Source organism: Embiotoca jacksoni, unplaced genomic scaffold (assembly GCF_022577435.1).
Source record: "Embiotoca jacksoni isolate LCO1_2020_lvr unplaced genomic scaffold, fEmbJac1.0.p SCAF_10, whole genome shotgun sequence".
NCBI classification, from domain to species: Eukaryota; Metazoa; Chordata; class Actinopteri; family Embiotocidae; genus Embiotoca; species Embiotoca jacksoni.
Genome location: NW_027185230.1, coordinates 10,050,973 through 10,072,097, shown reverse-complemented (window position 1 = coordinate 10,072,097; position 21,125 = coordinate 10,050,973). Strand labels below are relative to the sequence as shown.

Below are 21,125 nucleotides of genomic sequence, written 5' to 3'. Positions count from 1 at the left end.
GCTGCAAGATATTCTGCCGGTTCAGCATCTGATCGTCTTAGTTAATAATTATAAAAGAAAATAAATCACCGCAGCACCACTTAGTAAATAAATACTATTTATTGAAAATATTGCATGTAGTCAATCTAAAACAAAGACTTGTTTTCTTTTATTAACAACGTAAAGTGAGGTCGACCGCCCTCATCGTCGTTGGAATGAAAATCAAGTACAAGTCTCGTCCAGTTTTGCTCTCTGAGGTCCGACTAATTAACACGTAATCACACTCCGACTGCTAGCGTTTGTTGAAGCATGCACTCTTTAAAATTCCATAAACGCACCGCCGCTGTGTGAGAAGTCCGTCGCACTCCGCTGAGCAGCGTGATTACACTGATAAAAAAAAAAGAAGGAAAAATTAAAATTAAACAACATTAAAATCCTGAAGGTACGTTGGTCCGATGTGTTTGCAGCGACACCAGTGGTGAAAGTAAGTCAGTGAAGGCAGTTTAGAGGAAAAACAAAGTGAAATTATGCATTTAAAAAAAAAAAAGATTAATCTTACTTAAAATGCGCGTTTAGAGGGAACACGGGTCCGACTTCAGTTCATCCGATTGTGCTGCAGCTCGACTGCAGAACTCATGCAAGCAACGATGCACATTTATGTACAAATAAAGCCTTACTTTGCACTTTTAGGAAGAATATATTCCACATATTTGTGGATTATTAAGAGATCTCAGTGTTTTGCTCTAGTGTACGAAAAATCTACTGTAAAGATGAACAAGCTGATATTTATTAATCTACGTGTTGTTTGCATGAATTATGAGCTGAAAGCATGCATCAGGAGAGTAACTGTATCCTTTAAAATGACTACTTTTAATTTAATCATGTAGAAATGCCCTTAAAAGTCCACGTTTTCATTCCTGATTCATATGTATTTCTTTGCAAATCTGCTGAAACTGTAACTTCCTTCTACTTTGGTGATTTATTGTTTTTAATCAACGCTCCCATAGACTTGTTGCATATTTAGTAAACTCTCACATAAATCAACATGTCTACGTGTGAGTTAAAGGAGTGGTATGTTGAACGCAGCCCTTTATTCGGCTCCGTGTTTACTTTCACCACTGAGTGCGACTGGCAGCATGGCTTGTGTTTGACTTGTGTTAGCAGAACAAAAAATGGCACTAAGAAGAAGTTATCGGTGTTTTGCCGATCCTCGTCTCCCCGTGACACGAGCGGCCGACGTTTTAACGTTTCTGACGCTCGGTTCCACCCCGCCCTCCTCCCTCCCCCCGCCCTCCGCGGAAGGTCGGTCGGGACCTTTTCTGCCTCCTCAGACTCCGAGCTTGTTGGCTTGCGTGAGCACCACCTTGAGGACGGGCATGAAGGCCGACGTCTCGCTGAAGTTGCTGCTGCTGACGATGTGCGTGTGGATGTTGAGGCCCTCCGTGTAGGACCGGCACTCGATGCTCCGGGCGATGTTGTGGAGTCCTCCGACGATGGCGGGAGAGAGCTGCGGAGGAGAGGAAGCGGAGGAAGTTTTTCGTTTGGATTTGAAATACACACAAAGTGGCAGCTTAATGTGGAATAACACCGCGAGGGTCGACTCGAGTCTTCGCCGACCAAATCCCGTTAGTGCGACTTGTGCCGACGTCTTTTAGCAGCGTTATCTTTGCTGCTGCACACGACCACCAACACCGTTCCTTCTCCACCAAATCTGATATTAAAATAATTTCGAACAGGAACTATGAACAAATTACATTCATGGAAATAAGAGGGAAGATGCTTTGTACCAGAAGGAAGGAGGAAACAATAAGACCTAAACCGTTTGTTGTCTTTTCCACATTGAATCCAAGTGATTTTTTCAAAGTCTGGACGGTAAATTTTAAAAAAAAACAAGTGAAATGTTTTTGCAAATCGGATCCAAACCACATTTCACGGTGGTTTAAAATGTGATTTCAGACATCTGATTAGAAATAATCATTTATCTGCAGACTGAAAAAAAAAGCGCCTCGCTTTGGAAAGTTAGAATCTCCCGAGCTGAACGAAGCTCCGCAGCAGCAAAATTAAATATTTTATTCAGTAAAAGGACATCTGAACACAGAATTATTATTTTATATTTCACAGAAATGATACTGTCGTGATTTCCTGTGCAGGACCTTCAGAGCATGTTTGTAAAGTGACCTATTAGATTTTAAGACAGTCCTTCCTGTCTGAGACTGACATGAATCTGACCAATAAAAGAAAATGATAATGAAGAGAAAATCACTACATTCAAATAGTCTGAGGCTTCTACGAATTCCTAATCTGTCTAAAATCAGCTGTTATATTTCCAAACATTGCACCTCTTTTTAACGTCAGCGTGATGGCTGATGTAAGAACTCCAATGCGAAAGTCCCATTGGAAAACGTTTGTTTTAAAGACTCCACCCTCACCGTCTGCTCTCGGAGTTTGTCGTAGAGCACCTCCAGACGTTTGTTGGCGTCGTCGAGCTTCCTCTTCGTTTGCTGTGAGAAGAGAAAAGGACACGCCGTCACAGACCTTGGGGTTGTCACTCTGTTGCGAAAGTCACCGTTAAAATCGTCGTCATGGCGACTCACCGGGTCGATGGCGACAGCCAAACACTTCTGGATGAGCCCCTCGAACGTGGTCTTCAGGACCAGGTGCTCGTCGGGGATCGGCTTCTTCGTGATCTTCTCAGCAGGGATGGACTGCAGAGGCTGCGGGGGTTTGATATTTAATGAAAACATAATGACGCACAGACAAGAAACATAACAGGATTTAGACGAGGGAGATTGAAAATCAGCAGAAGCACCCTGACATGATATTAATGATTTTAAACACTTCGTGATCAGCTGATTTATTATGTTTATTTTAACTGCAAATTATATCTGCAGAGAAAAACTTCAACACAAGTTTTCAGTCTGTTCATTTCACTTCAGTCATTTTTATCGCAGTAAAATTGTCATAAATGCTGCATGCAACTGGCAAATTTGTTTATTTATTTATAAAAATAAAATATATATTGATCCTTGGAATCTGTAATATTGATAAAATATTATTAAACAAAATAGTTAAGCAGAGTTAAAGATACTTTTTTTTTTTAGCATTTAAAAGTCTTAAAGTGGAAAAAGCGTTTAAATATTGATATTTTTAATACAGATATCCAACAACTGTATATTTATATCCAACGGTTTGTTAACAGTATAAAACAATTTCTACATACTTTTGAATCTATATATAATAAATGCAGATATTTATACACTATTTGCATTTGAATAATGTGAAATTAAAGCTAAATCCAGTCTTTTTTTTTTTTAAATGTTTTTTTAAACTTCAGTTTGCTTCTTCTCTTTGTTTGAGGGCACCATTAAATGAATGAATTATTCTGTAATATGAGTGTTTTCAAAGCAAAAACAGAAGTTTCTCAGCTCTTCTGTCAACTACAGGAGCACATACTTATTAAATGACTCTGTCCTGCAAACTGTTTTCACCGGAAGAGTTCAGAAAATAAAATGCTTTCAAGCTTTTAGTCTTATTTTAGTAAAGTTGATGGTTGGTGTTATAAAAGTCTAATTTTAAACAGAAATGTTAGAAGTCTGTAAAGAACCTGTTTTCTCTTTTAAAAACAGTCTGCTGAGCACCTGTCTGATGAAAGAGTGCACAAAATGAATAAATATAAATGAGAAATGTGCAACCAAAATTCAAAAGAACAAAATTAGGACAATATTTGTTATATATTATAAATATTATAACATTTCCTCTGAGATTAAAGTCTGTTTCCCTCTGATTTGTCTTTATATCTCATCTTTATCGTTCCTCTCAGTCAGAACCATGTACCTGGATCAGATCTCCGGTCGGGGCCCCCGGTGCTCCCTCCATGCTGGTGTTGGGCATCGCGGGGTTCATGGGTGGAGGGGAGAGCTGCTGCTGGTGCATGCCTGAGTAGGGGACCTGGGCACCGTGCTGGCCCTGGACCCCGGCCTGAGGGGGGCCTGAGGAGACGGGCTGGGCCTGAGGTTCAGCGCCCAGCGGGGTCATGATGGGAGCGGTGATGGGGGCTGGAGGGGTGTAGTTCTGAGGAAGCTGCTGAAAGGAGACAAAGATGTTCTGTTGAAAACATGAAACACCTGAAACCTGGATGGAAAAGTTACACGTGTAAACCAATCATCAACCAGCATTGACGTCACCTGCTGGTTTGTGAACGTTATGAACCCTCCAGTTCAGATTTGATCTGATTGGAAACCTGACAATACTACATCCCGTCCACCGATAGCTGTAACCTGACTGCACCACAGGCCTGTCAATTAAACAGACATACCCCCAAAAACACGTCTTTTTGAATCTTATTTTCTAATTAATGGAGGATTATTTTCAGATGGACTTCCAGAAAATTAATAAGGAGTGACTTTAGCTAACGACACTGAGATAACTGGTGGAGACATTTTATTGACTTTGTATTTGATGAGAGAAGTTGAATGGGAGTCTATGGAGACGGAGGCTTTTTGGAGCCAACCTCTAGTGGCCCTCTGTGGCAGCTTCAGGCTCTCCTGCATCGACCTCATTTTTCAGACCTGGAAGCTACGAACACTTTTATATACAGTCTGTGGTTAAAACACATCTTTTAACTGAAGCCATGCGGAGAATTGGACTGTGAAATTTCTAACCTGCCAGAAATCCAACTGATGGTTTAATCAGTTATTTAAATACAGTAACTACTTCAAACTGCACGGTAAACAATGTCAGAAATGTGGCTCCATTATAAATTTCGTCAAGGCTTTAAAAACAGACTTCAGAGACAAACTTTTAGGACTTACCTTCTTCTTCGATGCTCGGTTCAGAGCCGGAGGGTCGTTCCAGCCGTTCTGAGGTCCTGCACAGAAAACAGAACCTGATCAGTCTGTTCTGAATATTTATCAAATTTAACCCCCCAATATTTTTCAAACAATCCCGTAAAAGGTTTGTAACACACTGTAATATATTTGTAAGCTATAGAGACATTTTAATTGTTTAATAGTGTACAGGAGCTTCATTATTGACTAACACATTAATAAACATTCATATCATTACAGCTACATTACACTGTGTTATAAACCTTTTATTATATATTCATATGCTGCTTGTAAATGCTAATTAGGGGCACAAATCAAGTAAAGTGTTAATTCGAGTTTGATTTATTAAGCAGATAATCAAACCAATTAAAAGTTTTCAGTTGTTGTTATTTTGATTTAGTAATTTTGTGTGTTAAAGATCGATGTAATCTTTATTGTAGCTTTACGGCGACATCAAATACCAACAAATTAAACGTGCAAATCTCTTCCAGAAAAGTGTCAGATAAATGATTTAAGCTGATTTCTGTTATTTTTTTAAATAAATTATATGCTGTTATTTATATTTCTGTCTCTTATATTTCCTGTCAGGTGATGCCTGGACTCTGCAGATCATTATATTATCATCATATTACAAGCTGTTGTTATTGTGAGTAAACAGGAAGCCGGCCCTGCCTTGGAGCCATGCAGACCTGTTCTCTGGCCGGGACCGGTTCGGAGGCGGGGTCAAGGTATGTACCTGAGACTCCGCACGGTGGAGGAGGAGGCATATACGACACCGGAGATCCCGGACCGCCATGCTGGAAAGATGCTCCGGAGGACGGAGGAGCGGGAAAGGAGGAAGAGGAGGAGGAGGAGGAGGGGAAGAAGAGAGGATGGGAAGAAGAGGAGGGGGAGGAGGAGGACAGGCACTGACACACGGGTAGATAGAGAGGAGGGTGCCGGCTGAGACGTGTACTGAGACAGGAAGCCGGGGGGTTGAGGAAGGGGGGAGGGCTCTGCAGCAGCAGGATGAGGAGAATAAGGATGTGGAGCAGAGGAGGAGGAGTACTGAAGAGTCTGATAGATCGGCCCCGTCCCCCCAGCTCCAGGAGGGTACTGGTGGACCTGGGGGTATGCTGGGAGTCACACAGGAAGCTCTGTTAGTGAAGAACTGCCGAGTCATGCAACAGGACATGCTACAAATGTTGAGCTTGAGAGGTGAACATACTGAACATCATCATCTGTTAGTGACTAAAATAATAAAGACAGATCCGGTATCACAAACATTTCAAAAACAGAAATGCTTGTTGGTATTTTAAAAGAAGAGAAGAAGGTGTGTTTCAGGTGTCGTGTACCACTTCCTGTTTACAACCCTGTCTCCTGTAAATAACAGGTACATCGCTGCTGCCGGGACGACGACATCAAACTGCACTGAAGTCATTTAAAAGAACGTCAACCAGACCGGTTTGGTTCTTTTGGGCTGGTGTGAAAATCATCTCATATAGAAATGAATATATATAAAACCTGAGCAGAAATTATAGGAAATAACACTTCTTACGGGCTACTTCGACTATTTTTAATGGCGACAATTTGTCAAAATGTAAACAAATAGAGTTTATAAAACCTCCCCGTGGTGGATATTAAAGCTAAAAAAAATAAATAATAATAAAAAAAAAAAGCGAGTCCATCCGAGTCGGTAACAGCAGAGGAAGAGGAGCTTAAAAAAAAAGCTGATTTAATGAGCATTTACTGTGATTAGTTTTTAAAAATAAAGTAATATATTTTGTTGATTTTATAAAAAAAAAAATACAAGTTTTCTATTTGTTGGAAATGTTGGAATTTCCGTCGTGTTTTGAGAGTCATTTTAAAGATGTGAGTAAAAACAAATGAATCGTACATAAAAGTAATTTCTGGGAGACAGGGTTGCTTGATGAAAGCGTTTCCTACATTCTCTTGTTTCTCTGTTTCTAAACCAACAAGTCAAAGTTTTCCTTCAGAGTCCGACAGGAGACTCACGCTGGTACTGATGGGAGTACATGTAGGCCGGAGTAGTGGAGGAGGAGGGAAGAGGAGGAGGTGCGGCCGAGCCCGACGCTGGCATCCCGAACATCGGGTTGGAAGGGTCCACCTGAACAAAACAGGAAGACGGAATCTGAAGTCACCTTTTCAAAATAAAAGACGGACAGCTGATAAACGAAGCTCAGGTGCTGCAGTGAAATGAGCCGTCACAAATGAAGACACTGCAGTTCAGTTGTGTTTTAGAAGTGAGAGAACAGGACGCAGTTAGATTGACAGTGTGAAGAGTGAGATGTGGAGTCAGGCTGTAAGTTCAGGGCGCTCCGATCAATCGAGTGCTGATCGTGATTAAAACGATGTCAGCTGTAAAAAGTTTGATCGGCGGGATCAGAGGAAGCCGGTCACGTGATGTAAAACTCTGCATGCAGCTAACGTGGCTTCATTGGTCTGACAGCACATCCAGGTGTCTGAAAAAGGTTTTATTTTTCTTGTAAATAAGAAAAGGATCAACAGAAAAATGCTTAAGAAGTCATCTTTGAGAGGCATAAATGACCTCTTTCTCGCTCTAATAACCTGCTACTGGCTTTGTATTTCAGGAGAGAAGTTGAATAAATGAATGCAAAAAAAATCTTCAAACATTCCCGATCGGAGCAGCCTTACTGTAAATCACGTAAATTATCAGGATATAGGAGAAGCAAATGAAGGACTGAGTGAAGATGCATCGCAGGAGGAAACTGGGTGTAAACGGGTGTAAACAGGAAGTGGCGCTGGACGAAGGCGTCACACAGTTTGGGATGAAAACAGCTGTTTATTTTGAAGTGCGATGTGTGTGTGTGTGTGTGTGTGTGTGTGTGTGTGTGTGTGTGTGTGTGTGTGTGTGTGTGTGTGTGTGTGTGGACGTCGGATACCTGCTGGTCTGAGGTGCTGCCTACTTGAAGAGGAGGAGGAGGGACATTGGGGAGGGCTGTGGGAGTTTGGTTACTCCAGGAGGTTACGGTGGAGGCAGCCCTCACCTGAAGCACACAGAGACACACAGCACTGAGCAATGATGGAGGGATGGGAGGAGGAGGTGGGGGGGGGGGGGGGGGGGGGGGGGGGGGGGGGGTTAGGAGGGCACACCAAAACAACGCCACAACAACAAGAGAGGACTACGTGAGAGCCGAGGTTCAAATTACAAGAGCAGAAATGCCCTGAAAGAGACTTTTAAACACTGTAAATAAAACTCTGCTGCCGTCACCGTGGCAACAAACTCTGGGAAACAGCTTGTCATTTAAACTCCGGCTGCGATGGAAATCTACTCGATGGAAAGGGCGACAACACAACAGAAAAACTGCAGCGAGCGCGTTTATATTTCCTCCAGAATCGCGCAGCCTTGTGAGTGAGTGTGGAGATGATGTCAGTGTTTTTTGACCAGTCTGCCGTCAGGTTTAATAAACTTAATATCCAACTGTAATAAGTTTCTACATACAAACCGTATGAGAGTTGTGAATGTGTACGTTTTAAACATTTTTCTGGAGTTAGATGTGAGTGAAATGACTTTGATTTTTGTCTGGTTTATACGTTTTATATCCCAAAAATCAGTCAATACAATAAAAATAAGCAGAAATATTATAAATAATCATGCCGAAAAAGGACGTGAAACGTGCCTCATATGAAGTGGATGAGTGTGATGCGGTGCGGTGGAGACTCGGTGGAACATACCGGCTGGTAATACTGCGGCGGTGCAGAGGTGGAGGCGGGCGTTGGCATGGCGACCGGGGGTGCTGCGGTGCGCTGAAGCACCATGGCGGGCTGGACCGGGGTGTACGGGTGTCTCGGCAGGCCGGGGCCGCGCTGAGCATGAGTCTGAGCGGCGGGAAGCTGAGACGGAGCTCTCTGGGTTGTAGTTGTAGCTGCAGGAGCCGCCGCCGCCGCCTGCTGCCCAAGAGCCCGATTGAGGCGGTCACGGAGCTGCTGCACGGAAACCTGGAGGGACAAAAGTCAAAGTAACAGATGGACTTTAGTATTCTGCCTCAAAAAACACGAAGCTACGTCTGAGCGTAGTCGGCGCGCCCGGCTGCGGGTGTGTTACGTACCTGGTCGGTGTTGTCGGGCAGGTAGGTGATGGCGGTGGACAGGCTGCCCTGCGAGGCCAGCAGGTTGGCGTACTGACTCATCTTCTCGGCCAGGAGGATGCCGATGGCGGCGGGGCCGGAGTGCTGGGTCTGCTCCACGGCACGCCGCAGCACCACCACCTTCTCCACCAGGTCCTGAAGGGCCGGGGAACAACAGTTTGTCAACGGCTGAGGTCCAGTTTGGTCTGAACTTAAGAAGCAGGTTGTGAAGGGATCCTCTGAGCACGGTCCGGGCCAAAAGAGGTGGTCTCGGTACCGATCAAACTGACCCGCGGTTTGTTTCATTTGCAGTGTGAAAACGCTTTTTAGAATTGTTCGGAATTTAGGAAGAATTACAGGAAATTGAGGCACAAAAGCAAATACCAAAAAAAAAGTAACGTTTACAACCCAGGATGAGTCATGGCACATGATTTATGAATATTCAAATAGTCATTAAGATATAAAAAAAATTATTAGTATATATAACAATTGTTCGTCCTTATTTCCTGTTTTTAATTACCTTACAACAAAAACAAATGAGTTATAGCAGATTGAAGATGCAGAACTTGAGTCACTATACACACCTGCAGGGACAGGGGACAGTGTCCGTCCTGCGCTCTGGTCCAGCAGGACACCAGCTTCTCCACGTTGCCAGCACAGATGTAACACAGACAGGCTTGTGACTGCAGCTGAGCTTCATCTGCAGCCTCCAGTCTTCCCCCGAGGAGGTCTAACGAGGAGAAAAGTTTAGTTCAGACTTGGTTTAGTTCTAATAAAAATTAAAAAAAAAAAAAAACGACACACAGATGTCCCACACAACGACATGCATGTGAACGCACCACAGAGAGAGGAGAACTCCTCGGGCCGAGCGTAGGTCATGACGGCGGCCAGAGCCTCCCTCCAGTTCTGCAGTTCGCACGTCTTCAGGATGTCGTGCCAGTCTTTCATCACCACGGCGCTGATCAGCTGCAGGACAGAAAATACACGGTGACATCATCGGTAACAAACTCTCTGTTAAAAAAACACGGTGACATCATCGATAACAAATTCTCCGTTAAAAAACACGGTGACATCATCGATGATAACAACCCCTCCTCCCCCCCAACCCACTATCCCCCTTTTCAGTTGTTACCTTGGTTATCTTGCTGTGTGTTTTCGTGAAATACGTCCTCTGGGTTTTCTCTAAGAGCTCCGCCCCTCCGGCGATGGCCAGGATGATGCTGTCTGCCATTCGGTTGTCATGGAGACAGAGCTCCACGGCTCCCTCGAAGTCTCCGGTCAGCAGGGCCTGCGTGATCAGCCCGTCCACGTCTATAAAGAGTGTATTTTAAAGAGTATCTCAGATTTTTCCTGCATACTGAGCTGCTCGTCCTTCTTCTACTCAGCGTGAAATTAATTTAACTTTAAACTGACAATGTTTTTTTTTTTTTTTAAATCTGACAGATAGAAACATGCCAACACCAACAAATAGGATCAGGGTTGTCTGTGTGTAAAACATTTTTAGGATTTTGTTTTGTCTTTTTAACATCCACAGCAGATCCCGTCTTATTTCTCGGCTGCATCCGGCCGTCTGTGTCTATAAAACTTTACGAAGAGTAAAATGCTGTCTGGTACGATGAGTTAAATCACTGAGGAGAACAACCACCACCATCACCACCATCACCACCATCACCACCACCATCACCATCACCACCACCACCACCATCGTCACCACCACCATCGTCACCACCACCATCACCACCACCACCACCACCATCATCACCACCACCACCACCATCATCACCACCATCACCCCCACCACCACCACCGTACTGTTAATCCTGTCTGAATGGAGCTTAATCTCATGAAACATTGTTGGATTTGTTACCTTGACTGATGCTCAGACTGACGCCTTCTGCAGGGGTTGGAACTGGAGCTCGGACCTGGATTGGATCTAGGATGTGGACTGTATCTGGGACCTGGACTAGATCTGGGACCTCCATTGGAGCTGGAACCTCGACTGGATCTGGGATCTGGACCGGATCTGGGGTCTCAGTCGGACTGGGCTCCTCCTCCGCCGGTGCTGCCGTCTTCTGAAACACCACAGAAACGTCATAAAGCTTCATGTTTTCTCCACCCTCCATGTGTTGCAGGATAATCACAGATTTTTTTTAGCGAAGCGAGAAGCTACAGCCATGCTCGCGTTCTTTATGGCTGTACTTAGTTACAATGAGGTTTTGAGCTAAACATTCTCACAATTACACTAAAAACGTCAGGGATTCCATTATAAAGCACCCGAGCTGTTTTTGACCTTTAAACACCAAAATCTTATCAGGTAATCGTTGTTACTAAGTGAATATTTTTGCCAAATTTGAACAAATTCTTGATACATTGCGTTCACAAGAACGGGACGGACAGATGAGGGGAACATGAGGTCACACTGACTTTGAACTTTGACCGCCAAAATCTAATCAGTTCATTCTTGGTGTCAATTGAATGTTTTCGCTTTTAATAATTGTTTTAGTGTCTTCTGATTGTAACTTTAAAGCTGTGTGGTCACTCCTACATTACATGTCTAATGTCTTATCTGATGTCTAATGAACTGATAAACTTTGACCTCACCTCACCTGTGTGAGTTCACAGGGATGTTAACAGCCTCGATAACAGTGACAATGTTTAAGTTATACCTCCTCCAAGGGGATCTCCTCCTCTTCCTCCTCCTCCTCCTCCTCCTTTTCCTGCTTCTCCTCCTCCTCTGGGGGAACCTGGTCCACGTCTGGATCCGGTTCTCTCTCAGGAGCGTCTTCTGGTTCCGGAGCCGGATCCTCGACCTCTGGTTCGGGAGTAGAGCTCAGGTCCAGAGCGGCTGCAGGCTGCAGGTTTGCAGCAGCGATCATGTCGAAGGCTGCCTCTGGAGTGTCGATGAGTGGAGCCAGATGGAGGTGGAGGTCCGCTGGAGGCTGCAAGGCGTCTGGAGGAGGAACCTCCACCTGAGGGAAGATGGGACAATATGACGATAACGGCATCTGGAAATGAAATTCAGGACGAGGCTACAGGTTTGTGGAATGAAGAGGGTTTCAGTTTTTAATTTAAGTGTGTCAGTTTAATACATCAATAGTAGTTTTACAAACTATATCTGTCTTTTCTCTTGAAATGTAGATTTTCCTGCATGTTTGCCTTCGTTAGCAGCTGCAGTAAATAAGCGCATGTTAACTGAAGTGATTGTTGACGAGCGGGAAGAAGATAAAACCGCTCAGGAAAGACCCAGATAGAAAAATACTGCAGGGAGAAAATTACAGTTTGATAAATGGGAACAAAAAATTTAACTAAACCATGAAATTCCAGAATTTCACCCAGTAATGATAAAATCCCGACTTTAATGTCTGTTTACAATTCCCTGATATTCCGGATATTCCATGATCACCACAGGGAACCCTGTTGGATGTTTGTCATGTTCATAAAACCCTGAAGATGCTCTCCAAAATGAACAGACTTACCTTTGGAGGTTCAGCCAGCTTTTCTTCAAGTGCTGCAGAAATCTGAGAACAAACAAATTGACACGCTTATCACAATCTAAGATGAAAATCAGTCAGTAAAAGTATTTACTGTAATATATTCTGAGCCAGTACATCTATAATATCACCCAGTCACCTTCAAGGCGAGCTCCTCTTTGTTGTAGCCCAGTAGTTCCAGGTACTTGCTGCGGATGTTGCTTTCAAAATTAGCCTGAAAACACAGAATATTCACCAGTCAGCATCGTCTTAAAAAAAAAAATCATTTCCAGATTTTTCCACCAACAGTTCTCGCTGACCTTAAGGAAAGACCAAACGGTCTTCTCAAACTCGTTTCCCGCTGCTTCGATCTTCCCCTGGCAGAAGTCCACGAAGCCGCCCGAACACAGCGTGGCCTGCAGCTGATCGGAGCGCCGCAGGAAAGCGGTTTCCGTGACGACCTGGCTAAGGTGCACCACGTGGGAGGAGGGCTGCTGCGGCTGCTGAGGGTTCGGCTTCGTGTTCTCCAGAGACACCAGCTTCCCTCCGAACTGGGAGGAAGCAAAAGCAAAGAGACTGAGAATGTTTCAGTGGCTAAAAAAAAAAAAAAAAAAAAAAATCCCTGTACATGTGATGAAAGGTGAAGACTCACAGCGAACGAGGCTCCGACGGGTCGGCGGATCCACTTGGGCGGCTTCTTCAGCGGGTTGACGACAGCCGGAGGGGCGGGAGTCTGAGGCAGCTGCAGCTGAGGCAGCGTCTGTCCGGTTCCAAAAGGATCCATGTTCCCAAAAGAGTTGCTAATCTGCAGCGGAGACGGACAGAACCGAGTCAGACACAAACTGAGATCTGTCCAAACCCATGAAGATGTTGAACTCACTGTGACCTTTGACCTCCAAAATCTAAACACTTCATTGCTGAGCCAATGTGAATAGTTTCCCAAATTCCCTCCAGGCATCTCCCACAAAATTGCTTTCATAGGCACGGGTTAATGTGAGGTGACAGCGACCTTTGACCTTTAAACATAAAAATCGTAGCAGGTCATTGTTGGCACCAAGTCAATGTTTTTGCCAAATGTAAACCAATTCCCGAAGCATTCTTGGTAAATTACGTTCTCAAGATGAGGGAAACAAGGAGTCACAGTGGCTTTGAACTTTGACCTTTAAACCCCGAAATCTTATCAGGTCATCATCCGTACCAAGTGAATGTTTTTGCCAAGTTTGAACAAATGCCCTCGAGGCGTTCTTGGTATATCACGTTCACGAGAACGGGACGGACAGATGAAGGGAACATGAGATCACGGTGACTTTGACCTTTGACCACCAAACTCTAACCGGTCCATCCTTGAGGCCGGGGTGAACGATTGTGCCACGTATGAAGAAATTCCATCCAGGCGTTCCCGACATATCATGCTCACGTGAGTGTGTCGAATTAGGGTCACGGTGTCTTTGACCTTTAACCTTTGCCCTCCAAATTCCAATCAGTTCAGCCTTGGTATCGACTGAATGTTTTTTTGCCAAGTTTGACCAAATTCAGATCAGCTGAGTTTTATCTTCGTAGCCTGCCCCAGCTAATGCTATGCTAAGCGTTTACAGCAGACATAGACGTTTGTTTTCGGAGAGTCTGTCTCACCTGGTCGGCGTGTCTCTGGCTCTGCGCCTGGCTGCTGCCTCCCATGATGGAGTAGATGTCAATGTGTCCGTCGAAGCTGGCGGCCGACAGCACCGCCGGGTTTCTGGGGCACCACTGGATGTCGAAGCACCACTGGCTGCTGGTGGGCAGCTCGTACAGCACCTGGAGGTTACAGCACGTCAGTTACTGACGATCGGGAGGTAATTTCGTGATGCACACGCAGCAGGAGGAAGCTATGACCGTCGCGAGGAAATGTTCCGAGTGTCGTCTCTTGACCAACATCGGCACCTCAGTTCCACACGTTAACGTGACCGCTGGTACGCGAACGTTTGTGATTTCACCGCGGACCTGAAACTGGAGCAGAGAAACATCAGAAAAATCTTCAACACGCCTGCTTGCAGCCAAGTGTTCCTGAGCCCATGCAGTGATTTCCACGACGGAAACTCAGGTGTTCTGAGTGACATTCCCGTTTCGAGAGGGGGCGGAGCTTCACCGTCCAAGACAGAAGAAGGCGCGTCAGGTCAGGAGACACCAGGTGGGTTTTCTTTGACGTTGACGGTGGTTGTGTCACCGTGAATTCGTCCCCCAGAGTCAGACTGTCAACACAGAGTTCTACTGGGACCTTCTGAGACCTCTGAGGGTTGTTGGTGTTGTTAGCTTTTTGGTAACTTAGGTTTAGCTGGTTTCGAGCTAAATTTGTTTTGTTAGCTTGATGTAAGCTACTTGTTAGTGTTGTTAACTTGAGTTTAGTTTTTTTTTTGTGCAAAATTAGTTGGTTGTTAGTTGTTTGTTGAGCTGTTTTTTTTGTTTTGTTGAGAAATTAGCTGGTTGTTTACTTGAGTCTAGCTGGGTTTTTAGTGAAAGTAGCTGTTTGTTAGCTTTGTTAGCTGGTTGTCAGACTGTCAACACGTAATTCTGCTGGGACCTTCTGAAGCGTCCGTTATGGTTTGGACTTCTCTTCTGCTTCGTAGTCTTCAGCTCAGTCTGGGTTTTGTGCCCTGATTAGTTTCACCTGTCCCTCGTTGTCCTTGCCTCCCTGCTGTATGCCCTCTGTGTGCTCTTCTTCCCTCTTTGTCAGTTTGTTTCAGTTACCTGTCCATTACTGTATCCGTTACACGACACTTGGGTTCTCCAACATGGGAACTCAGGTGCTGATGTTGATCAAGAGACTCCGGCTCCGTTCATGTGCATCAGTCTCTGAGACTTTCTGACTCTCCTACATATAACCGTTGTACCTCGGCTGTGTTCGGGTTCCAACACAGAATCCTGTTGTCCTTCCCGCAGCTCAGAAGCAGCTCAGGATCAGCCAAGCTCCAGGCGATGGCCAGGACACCCCTGAGAGTAAAGAACAGGACATTACATCTTAATACGCCAGACAATTGTTAACCATAAGGCTGATAACATTGTATATTTTTCATATTGTCAAAAACGATGCACTTCACATTACTTTCTGACTTATAGCACTAAAAATCCAGAGTCCACCGCTTCCTATTGTAATCATAAGTCTTTAATAGCAGCACAAATATGTATCTTTATTTAATGAAACACACAAACAGGAGGAAACTGTATTTTTTGTGACTATTTTTAGCAGCAGATCAACACTTTGCTGTTATAATGGGAATTTTCTAGCAGCAGCTCTCACTGCACAGTCACATGCACAGTATTCACAGTTGGTTTTGGTGTTTTTCTGGGATTCATTATCAATTCGAAAAATATAAAATATCAACAGTCTGATCTTTTATGATCGCAGAGAAAAGCCGATAACAGCGTTCTGTGTTTACCGTGTGTGATGCTCTAAGATCTTGAACGGAGAGGTAGCGAAACGTAAGTCCCACATCTGGATGACGGGCATGCGGTCGTCCTCCGAGGACACGACCAGCTGAGTGGCCACCTCCGGGTTCCAGGCCAACCCGGAGCAGTGCATCTAAAAAAAAAAAACAGACACATTCATGAAACCGGAGCAGAAGGACTGCGAGAAAACGTGTTCGCCTCGTCGCCGACGTACTCGGTTGCTGTGGTCGCTGACTTTGATGATGAGGTCGTTCTTGCGGAGGTCCCACACCGAGGCTCGGCCGCTCGGGGAGGCGGAGGCCAGGATGTGCTGCACCTGTCTGTTCCAGGAGACGCAGCTGATGTCCTCCAGAGGCTTCGAGACACAAACAGGAACTTTTATAATAACTGTTATTTACAAATGAGTTGATAGGAAAAAAACGACTGCTCGGTGTTTAAAAAAGAGGCATTATCACTTAATTATGGAGACTGGACATTTTAACAGCATAAGTCACTGAACACTGTTGAACACTGAAAATAAATGTAAAAGGGCATAAATAGAGTTCTATTGGAGGTTTCTTCCTGTTAAAAGGGAGTTTTTCCTTCCCATTGTTTGAGGTTTTTTTCCTCCTATCTTACGTTCCTCTGTATAATATTGTAAAGTACTGTTGGAAGGACTTTAATGTGTTAAGAGTCCTGAAATAACCTGTGTTGTGATTTGGAGCTGTACAAGTACAATTTAGTAAAAACCTACCTGTGTTTTAGGTCCTGGTGTCATCGGAGAACCGAAGTTATTCATATCCCAGATATAAATCTCGGACTCGTTCCCACCTGACGCGACCAGGTTTGTCTGCGGGAGAACAGACAGAATGAATCACTGCATGCGAGTTTCAAACAGATATAATGTGTTAAAAGTCTCAGAGTGAAACTGGTCGCACTTGGAAAGGGTTGACGTCGAGCGCTCGGACCGGCCCCGTGTGCAGGTCGCTCTCGGCAACGATCACGTCGCTCTCTCCGGCCATGATCTTCGCCGGGTCGTAGAGGATGACGTTCCCGTTCTCGCCTCCTGCGATGAGGACGCCCGACGGGTGGCCCTGGGCGTCCATGCCGTACGGACCCCACACCAGCTTGTGGTATCTGCGGAGGACAGACGGTAAGTGTGAGATAAACGTCCGTAATGTAAAAGGAAACGTGCGCTGAGGAGCGTTTTTTTTTTTTTTTTTTTGTACCTGTGAGCGGAGGAGAAGCTGCCGCAGGGCTTCATGTCCAGAGACGGCTCGGATAAATCCAGCTCGAAGAACTCCAACGAGGCATTGGTGCTGAAGGAGGCGTCCAGCTGCTGCGCTGACGTTCCTGCAGACACAGAGCGACGAAACCTTTTTTTAGTTTGGAGCTGCAATGATCATCAATCTAACAGTCAGGCAACGATTCTGATAATCAATGAAGTCCATTTTTAAGCAAATACGCAGAAAAAAAAAAAGGTTCTGAAATCCGCAGGTTTTCCTTTAAATTAAACGGTATGTCTTTGAATTTCTGATAAAAAAAAAAAATTAAAAAAACATTTAAAAGACATTGTGAAAGATATTTATTATGATTTTCTGATGTTTTACAAACCAAACCATTAATTAATTAACCTTGAAAATGATCAGCAGATTAACTGGCAAAATTATTAACCGTTAATTTCAGCGCTCCTTTTAATAGCTGCGTTATGTGGCTGTAATAACAAACAATAAATAAACAAACAAATTAAACATGATGTGAACTCGTCACCAGTGAACGCATTTATCAAAACTTGACACTTGAGGATGCTTTAAAAATCGTACTGTGTGACTCAGCATTCTTCTCCTGGTATCAAATATACTCAAAGCACGAAATGTGACCCAGCATATTTTTCAAGTCGACCAATAAGACGCAAACGATGACAAAAAAACAAATAATATCCTGTCAGTGAGACTGAAAGCAGCAGCGGGGTGTCGCTCGCTGGGCGCTCCTACCTGTCGCCAGGTAGATGGGGTGGTGCTGAGAGGGACTCCAGCTCTGGATGGCTGTGCGGTTGATCTCTTTCAGTTTCATCCTGGAGAACTGAAGAGAAGAATCATGCACAAATTCACCGTAACATCACCATGTTCAATCACCTTATTTGCACTACCTTTGACCGTTGCACTGTTGTTTAATTTAATTGGTATATACTGTACATTTTTAGATGTTTAGATTTTACCACCTCTGTTTTTATTCTGTCAATTTTATTGCGTTTACCCTGTCTGTTTCTAACCTATGCTGCTGCAGTGAAACATCTATCTATCTATCTATCTATCTATCTATCTATCTATCTATCTATCTATCTTTCTATCTATCTATCTATCTATCTATCTATCTATCTATCTATCTATCTATCTATCTATCTTTCTTTCTATCTATCTATCTATCTATCTATCTATCTATCTATCTATATTACTAAAGATAACTGAGAATTGAATTGATTTTAATAATTAAAAAAAGAGCTTATACCAGTGGTTTCACATCAGATTTATGCATTAAGGAATATTTTTGCATTCTTTAAGTGAGTCTTAAAACAATACTTGCACATACATGGGCAGAGACAGAGTTTTGAGATGCTGTATTGGTTCCTGCCGTCCATACTGGCTATAAAAGGATGTGATTATAATCTACATTTATTTAGCATGAAATGCTCTCGTCGCGTTTCCTCTCCTTGTTGAGTACGGCGGTGGGAAAGTTAAAAAAAAAAAAGAAAAACGACTGCTTATTTTCATTCATTTCTCTTCATTTAAATTTCTGTCTGCCAACACACACTCACACAAACAGAGCTGTTGTAACAACTGTGTTATGATATCAGACAGAGACCAGGCAGTCCTGCACCTGCAGTGATAAAGTTATCAATTGACTCCTGTATTGTACATAATAGAAATGCTGTTAGGAGCTAAATACAAGCGTAATAGAGATGTCGCTGGCTTTCTCTCACTCATATTGACAGCATTGAATGAGTAACATACTTGTCATTGGAGGGCATGCAAATAAATTAAGTTTGGTAGTCCTCAGACTAGCAGTGACGAACAAAATAAAAGGTTGGATAAAAATAAGACAAAAACATTAAGATGAAAACAAGGTAGAACCTTGACAATCAACAATAAGGAAAAACGTAAACAATAGCAGTTTTATAAGCAGATGAAATAAAAAGATAAAAGGTGGCAGCAGTTTTAAAGTGCAAAAACAGCACGTGGAAATTTTGATGACTGCACAATTGTATACACATATGGATGAGTGCACACTTTAATTTGTGATGGCACAACATGCGTTTTAATATGCATTTAAAGTTGCACTTATTTCACATTAAAAACAGCAACTCTATGCAATAAAAGTGGCTCCAAAATCCTGTAAATGCGCCAATTTATTAGACTTCTTAAGAGTCCCTGCACTGTCAGTAACAGAAACTGTTGGTCTGCATCAGTGTCAGCTTTAAAAGAGTGAATCTGCCCTTTAAATGCAGGAGGAGGGAGAGCGTGCAGCAGCTTCATTGCACATGTAATTACGGTTTTATTCCCACTTTGTGTGGTGCATTTTCCTCCATTCAGCCCGCTGGCCGTGATTAATCCAGTAGTTACGGAGTGACAGACGAAGGCCTGCTGTGACTGGCACTGATTATCAGAGCTGTGCTGGGGGAAGGACACCTTAAATGTAACATCCCATAAAAAAATTTAAAAAAAATAAAAAAAACATCCGTAATTTTAGAGGCCTGTGGTTTACAGTAGACAACAAAAGTACAAGCTAGCAGCACGCTAACAGCTGATTGACCCACTCAAAGCCGCACAGCGTGAAGCCACGACGCTGAAGTTAGCTTCTCATTCGTAGCTTCCGCGCAGGCGCTTAAGGGGAAAATTAAGGGAAAACGAGTCTCCGGTTTTTGCACTTCTCAATGCTGCTAAAGTGTTATTATACATTTCATATAAAGACTTATCTTTGTCTGGAGCCCAATTTTAAATCTGTTAAAAAAAAACAACAACCTTGATTATATTTGTGACAATGTAAAAAAAAAAATCTTCGACCTGGTCCAGATCTAAAACCGCTACACTTAAATGAGTTAAAACCAGGACTAGATTATCAAAGAGAGGCTCGTGATTCTTTTAAGCAGAGTTTCTGATTTGTGAAACATTTATACAAGTTGTAAAAATGCTTAAAAAAAAAAAAAAAAAGGGATATTTCACCGTTTTTTTCCCTCATCTGCCACACGAGACCTGGTCCAGATCCAAAACCACTAAATTTAGACATCTTAAACCTGGATTATATTATCATAAAGAGGTTATAGATTATTTAATACAATGTTGTTGTCTTTAAATATTCTGAAAACAGTTTGTAAAAGTAAATAATAGGACATTTCACTGGTTTGTCTAACTATACCCGTTTTAGTCCTGACCAGGTCTAATATGGTCTGAGGGAAAAAAAGAAGTGACATATCCTTTTTTTTTTGCATTATCACAAGTAGATTAAATGTTTCAAAGATTTGAAAGTACTTTAAAGAATAAAAACAAAAAGGAGAATCAGTAACTCAGAGAGCTTTAAGTCGGGTTTGTCCCTTAACTTCCCCCTTAAGTACCGAGACTCGGAAGCCACGAATGAGAAGCTAACTTCAGCCTCGTCAAGGAGTCTCAGTAGTAAAAGAAACGCAGAAAACACTCGTGTCACTTTTCGTGTCCGCTCATAAAGACACGGTCCAGCTCGTCCCGTGAGGCTACACGGGAGGGGGGGGGGGACATAACGCCCTTTAGCCTGCTAGCTGTCCGTGTGCCGGAGGGGAGACGCTCGCAGAGACCCACACACGGATCTTATTACTTCTCCAAAAGCGGCTTACCTTCTCTTTTTCCTTTGCTGCTTCTCACATGAACGCGCACATGAAATAGGTTGACAAAAACACAAAACGCCGTCCGCGCGCGCGCAAGTTGGACTCTTTTTTTCGGTTCCGCTCGAGGATTAACGGCCGTGAAAGCAGAAGAAGAGACTACCGGGTCCCGGCTGCGGACTCAAGACAAGATATCCACGTCCCCACTGGTCTCCATCAACGTGGCACTAAGCAACAGTGTCCTCCTCCCACGAAGAAGAACAACGGCTTCCGGGGAAAGAACCTCCCCCCCCCCCCCCCCCCTCCCTTCTCAAGTTCTTTTCCTAGGACGGGGAAGGCTTCAGGCTGAGCAGGGCGTCTCGTGCCTTCGCCGTCCTAGGCAGAAAACATCGACCCCTTCCTACTTCCTGCTGACTATGCTAACGTTATATTTTCATAATAAATCCTGAAAATCGACGAAAGAAGAAAACATTTTGGACATTATACATTCACAGATATTCATTATGGA

The 21,125-nt window shown here is 43.6% G+C and overlaps 1 protein-coding gene across 1 annotated transcript; it reads right to left on the bottom strand.

Moving 5' to 3' along the window:
* Window positions 1-80: 80 nt before the first annotated feature.
* sec31a (SEC31 homolog A, COPII coat complex component) lies at window positions 81-20,853 on the bottom strand. The gene is given in 29 exon segments (XM_069165347.1): window positions 81-1,486; window positions 2,409-2,480; window positions 2,574-2,693; window positions 3,814-4,062; window positions 4,791-4,846; window positions 5,542-5,744; window positions 5,746-5,920; window positions 6,801-6,912; window positions 7,709-7,813; window positions 8,502-8,765; window positions 8,876-9,049; window positions 9,478-9,623; window positions 9,733-9,859; window positions 10,026-10,204; window positions 10,761-10,965; window positions 11,560-11,862; window positions 12,370-12,411; window positions 12,524-12,598; window positions 12,684-12,914; window positions 13,016-13,168; window positions 13,996-14,157; window positions 15,231-15,330; window positions 15,777-15,919; window positions 16,001-16,141; window positions 16,520-16,615; window positions 16,704-16,902; window positions 16,995-17,118; window positions 17,760-17,847; window positions 20,630-20,853. Coding segments are annotated over 28 exon segments (4,215 nt in total). The 5' UTR covers window positions 17,839-17,847; window positions 20,630-20,853; the 3' UTR covers window positions 81-1,306.
* Window positions 20,854-21,125: the final 272 nt, after the last annotated feature.